The sequence below is a fragment of the Hypanus sabinus genome, chromosome 15 (assembly GCF_030144855.1).
Source record: "Hypanus sabinus isolate sHypSab1 chromosome 15, sHypSab1.hap1, whole genome shotgun sequence".
NCBI lineage: Eukaryota > Metazoa > Chordata > Chondrichthyes > Myliobatiformes > Dasyatidae > Hypanus > Hypanus sabinus.
Genome location: NC_082720.1, coordinates 18,221,037 through 18,231,627, shown reverse-complemented (window position 1 = coordinate 18,231,627; position 10,591 = coordinate 18,221,037). Strand labels below are relative to the sequence as shown.

The 10,591-nt window shown below is 42.1% G+C and overlaps 1 protein-coding gene across 2 annotated transcripts in view; it reads right to left on the bottom strand.

Moving 5' to 3' along the window:
* Positions 1-603: 603 nt before the first annotated feature.
* The window catches only part of LOC132405128 (M-phase inducer phosphatase 1-B-like), a 45,019-nt gene continuing 35,031 nt past the window's right edge, over positions 604-10,591 (bottom strand). For both annotated transcript variants that reach the window (XM_059989830.1, XM_059989829.1), the window contains exons 12-17: positions 9,699-9,788; positions 7,805-7,867; positions 6,508-6,606; positions 5,931-6,064; positions 4,297-4,408; positions 604-3,087 (exon numbers count right to left, since the gene is read on the bottom strand). In XM_059989830.1, coding sequence (XP_059845813.1) covers positions 2,947-3,087; positions 4,297-4,408; positions 5,931-6,064; positions 6,508-6,606; positions 7,805-7,867; positions 9,699-9,788 — 639 coding nt within the window. In that variant the 3' untranslated portion in view covers positions 604-2,946. The remainder of the gene's footprint in view (positions 3,088-4,296; positions 4,409-5,930; positions 6,065-6,507; positions 6,607-7,804; positions 7,868-9,698; positions 9,789-10,591) is intronic.

Sequence of the window (10,591 nt, the reverse complement as noted above, 5' to 3'; positions counted from 1 at the left end):
GGAATATCAGACTTCTTAATTTCATATCACAATGGGAACTCATTCATACGTGGGTTGTCCATAACCCCCGAGAAGATACATCTCCTCTGCCTCCTTTACTCATTCTTCAGTCATTCGTCAGGTACAACCCAAGGCACACAGGCCATTTTGTTCTGAAAAGGGTACAGAAAACCACACATACCCTCTGTCAGGTCACCTATCCCATAGAAACGATGAAGATGCAAAAGAACCCAAATGATTTTAAACCAGCCATTTAGTGTTGGGATCAATACTCAGGTGATCCTAACAAAAGTACGCTGCAAATAAGAGTCTGTGTGTGTCGTGCAGAGGCCACACACACACACACACACACACACTCACACACACACACTCACACACACTCACACGCACACACACACACGCACACACACACACACGCACACACACACACGCACACACACACACGCACACACACACACGCACACACACACACGCACACACACACACACACACACACACGCGCACACACGCGCACACACACACACACACACACACACACACACACACACACTTCTGCTTACCAACACAGTATTCTACATGCTAGAGAATACATCCTTGTGACATCCCATTTCACTGTGACAAACTTATTAAAGATCACTGCGGGGAAAAGAAAAACTTCTTTTGCTAACTGAGTGGATCAAAATGAGTGCTGGTGAATGAGCTATTGTTAGTTTCTAGTGAATAACTAACTGTGGGAGTGCCTTCGCAACACAAGTTTCAGTGTTAAGGAAGCTGGCCCATCACTATGGGCATTAGACACCAGGAATATTCATACTCAGAAGCTCAGATCTACTGGTACGGATGAAGGGTTGCAGCCTGACACGTCAGTGTTTCATTTCTTTCCATGGATGCTGCCTGACCTGCAGAGCTCCCCCTGTGCTTTGTGGTAAGCAGAATCTGGTGTTTGGATTACTCCTCACAGACAATACCAACATACTTCAATCCAGGAATGTACACATTTTGTATGTTTATGGAACTAGCCCAGAGTAAATAGGCTTAATGTTATTTTTTTCTGGTAAGGGCCCGCAGTGCTTGCTGATTCTGGGTTCAACTCTCACCCTGAGCAATGCACCATGCATCTTATTGCTGAACCAGTCATGTTTATAAACAACATTCATGTACTCACAATGTAATAAGTTTCAAATCTAGTTTTTCTTCAGCTGGTTTGGTGTTCCATTGTGTTTTGTAGAACAAATCTACACCCAACACCTTCTCATCTGTAGGCGAAATCATTTTGGAACTACAAGTGAGCTCTCTGCAGACCTCTGTTTGTGGAGGCATGCATCACTAACAATTGAAATGTGGATAACATCATATCCACTACATTAAATTGCCTGGTTACAATTATTTCCTGATGCTGCTTTTATTAGCTTCTCTGACTTGAACATCTACCAAGAGTCACATGATTGTGACTGCAGGCCAACTTCCCCAGATCCACACTAAATCCTACTTTTCCCCTCTAGGAAGTAAAAAAAAAATAGGACCAGTCTCCTTGACAGCTTTCTGCTACCACAGGAGTTCCTGCCATTTACTGTATCTTAATTTCAAGGCATCCAGTTCAGTCTCCTTGGGAATGAGAATCATGACAGGGGAACATCAGCATACCAACATTCAGTACCTTGCCAAGCCAAACTGAAAGCACCCACCATGAGGTTACACACCCAACTACTTCCCTGACACTTTGCTCAAAAATAACAGTCTTAGGTGTGTACCACTGTCATCATCTTCAACACTTTAACAAACTTCATAACAGCCCTGCACCCTCTCGGAAGGAGAAATCATGCTATTTAATATATTTGGAAGAAGCTTGTATTATAACAAAGTGCTTTCCTGGGCATTTTCAACAGAAGTAGAAAGAAACTGCCGGTCGAATGGAATCAGGAACAACATCAAAAACTAATTCAGCGAATGATATTAAGGGGGTGGGGGGAGAATGGGATTTCCAAGTTAACTGGCTCCTCTTGCTTTAAAAGTTACAAACCTGTTCTGTCCCCGATGAGATGATCCTGGGCCGAGCAGTGCTTGGACGAGGAATTAAACTGAATCTTGCCCATTTATCAGGAAGGAAAAGTTGTTTAGAAGGGGAAGTCTTGTCTGTGTGCTGGATATAGACCAATGGTTGGCCCGTATCCAGCTTTCACAGAACTTTTTATGGTAATAATGGAGGGATTTCCAGGGAAGCCGATGATGCAATTTGCAATTCAATCCTCAACATAGCTCATGCTTAAACTCAAAGTGGAAAAGGACAGTCATTTTAAATGACAGGGGTTCCTTGTACACATCAAGCAAGTCAGACATTCAGAGGGAGCAGAAGAAAACAAAATTAGAGAATGTTGATGTGTTACTATTTTTACTTTAATTAATATTATACCTTGAAAAGGTGGGGTTTGTTATTGTTCTGGATTCTGAAAGCAACTCTGCTTCAGTAGAAACGCACATGTCTTGCAGCCGCTGGGACCAGGATTTTAATAATTCCACTTCATTTTAAGTCAATGGGATGTTGCAGCCACCAGGTAAATCCATTCACTCGTCCAAATACTACTGCGGTATCAAGGATCGACAGTAAATCATCACATGGTCTTGGGATGGGTGGAGAGAGCAAGTAGATTCTCAGGATGCAAAGTATTTCTCAAATAAAAACAGATGAGCAAGATGTTATTAAATAAAGCAATTCCCGCAATAAGATTTTAAAAATTATAAGATTAAAACTTTCACGTTTCAAATCCATTCTTGCATCAGGTTGCAATCAATCTTCATGCTTTGATGTAACAGTATTTTAAGAACTGGGTGTTGGGGAAACATCCTCTGCTGTATTATGGGCAGTGGTGCATTTGGATCGAAACCCCATGGTAGAAGGTTCCATAGGCCAGTTCCAACAGGTGCTGAAAATGAGCTGGATGGAACACTTCACACCTTCCTCAGTCTTGAGATGAGGTCCCGTCTCTGTCGCTCTCCAGCCCAGGACTTGCTCTTCTTTCGCAGCTTTAACATCTCCTCCTGGAAGTCCACGTGATCCATGGGGCAGTACATGGGAGGGTCACAGTAATTCTGCAACAGAAGAAGAAAAAAAAATCAAGCAACCAGTGGTTTTCTAACTCTGAAAGCAGCTGAAAAGCCCATAGGGGAGATGGATCACACAGATATCATCAGAATTTCACATTAAATCCCTGGCCCATTGCTTAGGAAGCTCCAATCTGATATTAAATCTTTAGATGAACATTAAAATCTCCAACAGCTCCACATAAAATACCTCATGATCAAGTGGCAAAACATGTCATTTCCCAATAATTGATCCTGGTAAGAGCATTTAACAATTTAAAAGAGTGGTTTTGTCAGCATAGAAGTACAATTACTTCTTGCATTTAAAATCATCACAGGCTGAAAGACTTGCTATTGTACTGTACTGTTCTAAAACAAACTGGAGTATTCAGGTATCAATAGAAACACCCTCTGTAATCTCACTTTCATTTTAAGATTAACATGAAACAACATTGAAACAAGCTCCTCTCTCACCTAACCTGAACCACCAGTAATGATTTTAAGAAAACAGTGGTTGACATCAAATTAACTCTAATATGGAAGGACTGTACATCTGCCTCCGGATTTTTATATCTAATCAACATTACCTATGGGTAACCCAAGGTAATTTCTAAAGTAAGTGCATGTTCAGCACAGCTGTATTGTACTGTAGGTTTTCTACGTTTCTAACACACTAAGTTCCCTGGGATTTATACTAGCTATGGGATGGAAGAGGAGCAACAATGGAAATGGAGGCATGTTTTCCTCACAGTTGTGCTTGGGAAGATGGAAAAAGAAGGAAATTCCTGACTGCCCATGCACCTTCAAACTGCACTGGGGCACACTATGTTTCACCCATCAATAATGGCAAGAATGGTCATCAATTGTATCCAGGTTTTAATTGATTCACTTCATTTAATTTTTTGTGGATAATTGGAATCAAACTGAATGGAGGTGTAGAATGTCAGTTGATGAAAAAAATCAGAATGCTAGAATGACCGCACCCTGTTTGAAACAGCCCACAAGACTTTTGAACTTGAAACTGCAGATGTATTTGAATTATATTCAATGCACAAGAACTCAAGTGTTAAGCCAGTCATTGTAATCTGAGCCAGGCAGCAAAGGGCAGCTCCGCAACCCTCTACTTTCAGAGCTGGTTGACTTCACAACTGTTGGAACCCGCTAGACAGTTCCTACTACTCCCTCCATTTTCCCGGGAAACAATGAGCCACAACTTACCATGAACTGAGAGAAGAAAGCCTTGTACCCTCCTTTCAGAATGTAGAGCTCTGGATAGTACAGATTTGGGTAGTCGTTTATACTGCGATCCTCTTCCCGCACTAACCGACACCTTCAAGGAGAAAGGAGACCTGACAAGTCTGCGGCGTACGATCTCACAACCTGCCAATTAAGTTGTATTAATTCCCCACTGTGATATGCTTATTCTTTGCTTCTCCCTTCCTGCCGATCACAATTTAAACTTTACGTAACGGCAAACACTACCTGGCATTTTACATCATCCAATAAGACATACAGGTTCACAGTGTAGATCAAACAGATTGGACAGTCTCTCATTTAGAAAAAACAAGAGGCAATGGTATAGGGCTTGATTGGGTAGATAGAAGAATGATGTTTCCCTCAGCTGGAATATCAAAAGCTAATGCAACGTGGTCTCAAGACAAGGAATCAGTTATTCATTAGTGATAAATGGAAATTTCTTCTTCCAAAGGATGGTGAAACTTTGGAATTCTCTTCCCCAAGCAGGCTTGTACCTGTGTTTGGTCAAATCAGATTGAGAGGGATAAGAGCTTCCGTGAGGTGAGAGATCAAAAAGTATGTTATTGAATGGGGGAGCAAATGTGAGGGCCCAGGTGATCTTCTGCTTCCAGCCCTTGGACTTTAAAAAGCTTGTGTGCAATGAGTTTGAGATTATTGAACACCAGAGGTAACAAAACCAAGCGTGGCTCAGTCCTGGCAAGAGCAAAGTGTTGGCTAGTTTCCCCTGTACTTAAGAGTCACACTTAGGGTGAAACTACTGTCAGTCAGTAGCACATTTAGTATTTTCACTTCATCATGAGTAATCGGGGACTTCCCTCAAATTCCTTTTCTCGTACTATAATACAGAAAAGATCATTCAATTACTGAGCTCCCAGCAGAGCAATCTCATTCCCTGTCTCCCTCATTTCACTGTACCTCTGCTGCTTATTCGCGTTCCTGCGCCCGTCCATACCCCCTCGGTTCTTTTTGTCATCTGCCTACACTACAGCTAATTTCCAGTGGCCATTAACCTGCCCGCACTTCTTTGGGATAGCCAGAGCACCTAGGGGAAAACCCACGGAGTCATCATGCAAATTGCACAGAGACCAGTGGTCACGATTGACCCCAGGTCGCTGACATTGTTCGGCAATGAAACCAACTGTAAAACTACCCTTGCTCTGAAACAAGTCCTCTTAAATCCATTACAATTGCCTTACACCTTATTACACGATTCCCCTTCACGTCTGTAGAACAGCCTTTGAATCTACAACACCAGAGCAACTAATTTTAGATTTCTGCAGATATTTCTTTATTTACAAGTTTGAAAAAGCTGATACTCATTTCATAGCTCACATCCTTTAAAGTTCTCAGCAAGAAAAAGGGGGGAGGGTAACAATTGGCTCCAACAAATAATCACCTATTTCCCCAAGTCCTATGGAAAGAATGAATGCAGCCACCACTCTTTCCCACGAGAACTTGCCTACTTTTAAACCCACTGCCCAAGCTGCATTAACAGTTGAAATTTCACATCATTCCTTGATTCCAAAAAGTACAATGTTTTTCCTGCTTTCAATTCACTCTCGATGGCGATTAAGAAGATAATCCACCGAACTTACATCTTTGGTCCTCGTTCTGATGAAAATTCACAGTGGAAGATGAGAATCAATCGCTTCTCCTTGGATTTAGGAATAATGGGCTTCTTTAGAAAGTAATCAATAGCATCATCCGCTCTGTGAAGGTTCAGGGCACCCTAGGAAAGCAAAAAAGAATCTCAGCTCAGAATTAGCCACATTATTTGCAACAGGAAACATTCATCCTGGACTGGGACTTAGAAACTTTACAAGTAGTCCAAACACTAACTAGAATTGTGCAACTGTTGAAACACACCCAAGTTAATAAAGGCACTTCTGCAACCAGTTCAGATCCTCGCACAATCAAATCCCTGCTCACGATGGGGTTGCTCGATGACGTGGATGTAGCCTGCTCAAGAGCAGGGACAACCTCACTATCAATAACTTATCATTCACTTCACGGTGCACAAAGGGGCAGTAGGGGAAAGAACACAGCCAATTTAATTACAATTGGTGGCAGGAGATTACCCACAAATACCTTTTCTACTCTGCGGGAAGGCAAAGTCGTAGATGGGGTGGAATCAAGGAAAACGTCATTTCATTTAATATGCAATTCATTTACCTTGATATGTCCTCCCGCAAACTCGTAAGGATAACGGCAGTCAACGATGTAGACTTCTTCTAAAAGGTGGTCATATTCTCCATGTAGTATCATAGCCATCTGTGCAAGGTCAGGAGGTTTTAAGTACACTTATTATGGTCATTTTCACGTCTTGCAACTGAATGAGATCCCAAACATCCAGCTGAGCACACACAGCAAGCAATAATGGCAAGCGTAACATTACTCTGAACTCAGCACAATTACGCTTTGCCCACAGGACGAGCTCATATTGAAAGGTAGAGAGATTCTGGGTGAGGTGGGAAAACTTAATAGGCAACGTCCGGTTGAATCACAGACTGAAATACAAAGAGACTGGGCAAAAGAGAGTTCCAAAGCAGAATGGCAAAGAGAATCAGAGACACTGATGAATTGGTAGCATGAACGCACTCTTCCAAAATGAAAGTCAAAACATGGCAATGCTAGAAAGAACTGAAAATTCTATGAACAACCAGCAAATCTAGTAGCACTTGTGAAAAGACAAGCATTGTTAGACACCCTTCATCAAAACGAAAACTGATTCAGGGCCACACACACTGACCAAGCGAAAAGCTGAGAGGGTCACTTTGATAATGATTCACATTGATGACTAGCACTGAAAGAAAAATGTTGTAGCAGCTTATACTAAAGTGACATTATTTCTCCAGCATCATGGAATTCGAGCGTTCCTTTCTGGAACACCCAGTAAGGACGCTCAGCGATATTATCTAGATTTGCCTTAAAGCTGAGAAGTCTGCAGTCAGACTCTGCCCTGTCACCAGCCCTTTGGGATTGGCATTAGACAGTCTAGCTGGGATCTTATCAGAGCTCCCTCAGATGGCTCTGGCACCACAGGCCGGAGGAAATAATTAGATGACAGTTTAAAACGCAATGGGAAGATCTCAAAAGTTGCAAAACAGGACTTGCAAAGACAAACATAAAAAGGTTACTAGTGGCAACAAGCTGGAAAGGCAAAGCCTGTATTTGTCCACAGATGCCCTTGCCAATCTCACTCATGCCATTTGGTCAATGTGGATTGCTGCACAAGAAAAATGAAGCTGAATTCTAATCTTCACATTTAATTCTCAGGCAAGACTCTTCACACACCACTCGGGGTGTAAAAGCATTACCTGGGCACTGTCAAACATCTGGTCCATTCAGATACTAATATTTTGACCATGAAGCACTTAGGGGCATAAGTAAGCACAAGGGCCCTCTTCCAATGAATTAACCCAATTTCTTCATAAACACAAGTGTCACCAGGTAAAATGGTGGAACTCACAGTTTCAGGGGTGATATATTTCAGATCTTCATGCTTACCCATTACAGTGGGCAACACATAAACCTGCCAAAAAAAATAGGTTGTTAGAATGAGAACTGGCACTACAATGAAAACATGGTTGAAGTTTCAATATCACATCAGGTGGGCTATCCATATTCTTTTTATTCCGTACAAGAGTACTGTTATGATAATATTGCCTTTTATACAGTTGTTTTGAACAGTGAAGTGTCTGATAAACTTCAAGTGAAGATTGAAAATAGGGGGAAAAAAATTATCAGATGCATCCTGTGCAATCTCTCTCCTACTTCCCCTTTCTGGATGGCACAAATCATGATGAACGCCGTGGCACCACAATGGAGAGAAAGGATTTGCCTGGCAACGAGCTCAAGCAGCATCTATAAAATGGCTTCTGAAAGGGAGGTAGAAGTCTGCATCACAAAAATTTAAGAATGTGTCATTGGAGAAAGCTAATACCCAGAGGTTGGAATTATTTCAAATTCTTTTCCAAATGCTTAATAAGTCAAGTGATCAAAGATGTTTACTCACTATTCTGACTGATCCTGACCAACTTAAATCGGCAACAATCCACTCATCATGTGATGCGCACACTAAAAAAACAAATCAGCGGACACCTCCAGACTAGTGATAAAAACAATGCCTGCCTGCTGTTGCAGTAAATGGACAGACTAGGAGGGCTCAGCATCAGCTCTGTGCCAGGTTTCAAACTGCAGCAAGATATCTGGCCTCAGGCCTTGTGAATGTCAGGCTCTGGGACGCAATGAAGCAATTAGCCACACTCCTCCTCCTGCAGATTAATCGTGAGAAGAAACTGAATAAACCTGCCATATATCCCATAATTTAAGGTTCAGAAGCAATCTAATTGTTTAGTGATAAACAAATTCACCACCATTCACTCAAGGGCAATTATATTTGGGCAGTAAGTGGTGATGGCTTTGGTTTCTCACACACACACACACACCTTATTGCAATATGTAGTTTTTATTATGCATTGCAATGTACTCTGTGGCAAAACAGCAAATTTCACCACCCTGATATTAAACCTGATTCTGAAAACAGATGAAGACGAATGGATTTTGTGGGATCAAAGAACCCATAACAATGCAAAAACAACCTCGTTACGGCAGCTTGTGCAGTTCTGTGGTCGGTTAGGCTAATCCAGCATTTTTATGGGCGTTTCTCACGAGGCTCAGAAGGGATTTCTATTGCACGCATGGAAGTAAGGGCGCCAGGTCACTGAAAAATCCTGAGAATGAGGCTGATTGTTTAATTTTGTGGTAGTTGATCAGCAATCACGAATCAAAGGAAGGTGAGATTTTGATCAGTCATAGGGTCATCGTGGTGAATAGGGAAACAGGCCCTTCTGCCCAGCAAGTGCCTGCAGGCCATCTAAGAACCCACTTGTTCCTATATCTTCATCAACACCCCATTACCTGCATACACACTGGGGATAATTACAGTGGCCAATTAACCTCGCCACGTCTTGGGACAAAGGAGGAAGGCCATGCATGTGGGAGAAATACACCCTTTCACAGGGAGAACATGCAAACTCCACACAGATACCACAAGTCAGGATCAAACGCAGATCTGCACTACCAGCTGGGTGACAAAGCGAACTCTAAAGAGCTGAATTAGATGTCCTTTTCTACAACATCTGCTGAAAGGGGCCAGGATATGTAGCAGGACCATTGGCCTGTGTAGGTTCACCTATTGTGTTACAGGACATTGTAGTTCAGTGGACAGATGATGATCGCGATGTATGACCTTTATCAGTTTATTATGGAGCGACATCTGGTACTCACTGAACCACATCCAGGTGGGATTAGTCATGGCATAACAGAAATTTCAAAGAATGTATAACAGGTGAAAACCTCACATTGGAAAAGTTCCCTATTAGCTCCATGGGGTTCCTGTCGTCTTCCAAAGCATTCGAAGCATTGATCTTGCAGCTGATTGCATCTTGGCCCTGTAGAGAATATATCAAACAGTTAACATCTGTAAACTTATCATGCATCTTTCTCCCTAGCAGAGTGGTGCGTAAGAAAGAAGAATTCTCAAATCCCCCATTGAAAGCTGCTATTTAACCTCCAAGAGATGCCCAGGATTTCCACCCCAGCACAGATTTTTACATTGAAGTACTCGCCTACCAAATATTATGCTTCTTAGATGCTGCATCACAGTGTAATTACCAAAGGTCTAAAGAACTGACAATAGTTATATCATCCCTTCATCCTTACTCATCTTCCTGAGAGCCAAGGCCACTCATCCCAATATCCCATTAGCATAAAACATGGGAATTAATGGATACTGAGAGGAAATGAAACCAATTCCTGCCATTTCAATTATGTGCCGTCTCCAGCAAATGCAGACGTTCAGGACAGCTGGAGAAGCAAAGAAATTATTGCATTCCCCTTTCAGTTTGTAGAGAACTAATGACTACTTTTCTCCGTTCTGAATTGTAGAACAGTAATACAAGTGGAATCCTTCTGTGTCAAGGTATAGTCTAATCTGTTTCTTGTGACAATATTAGAGCCTCAACCTTCCCTTTATGGAAAGTACATCCTCTCTTTATTGAGGCCAGGTAAGAAAATAAGTGGATAAAGTTCTCCAGGCAATAATGCTTGGTACAGCTGTTAGTTTTGCTGAAAGAGTGAAAGGGGGAAGAAAAGGAAATGCATGCAGCTATCAGATTTACTTCACACCAGGGACTCCCAACCTGGGGTCCGTGGGCCCCTCTGTTAATAGTAGGGGTCCATAGCATAAAATTGG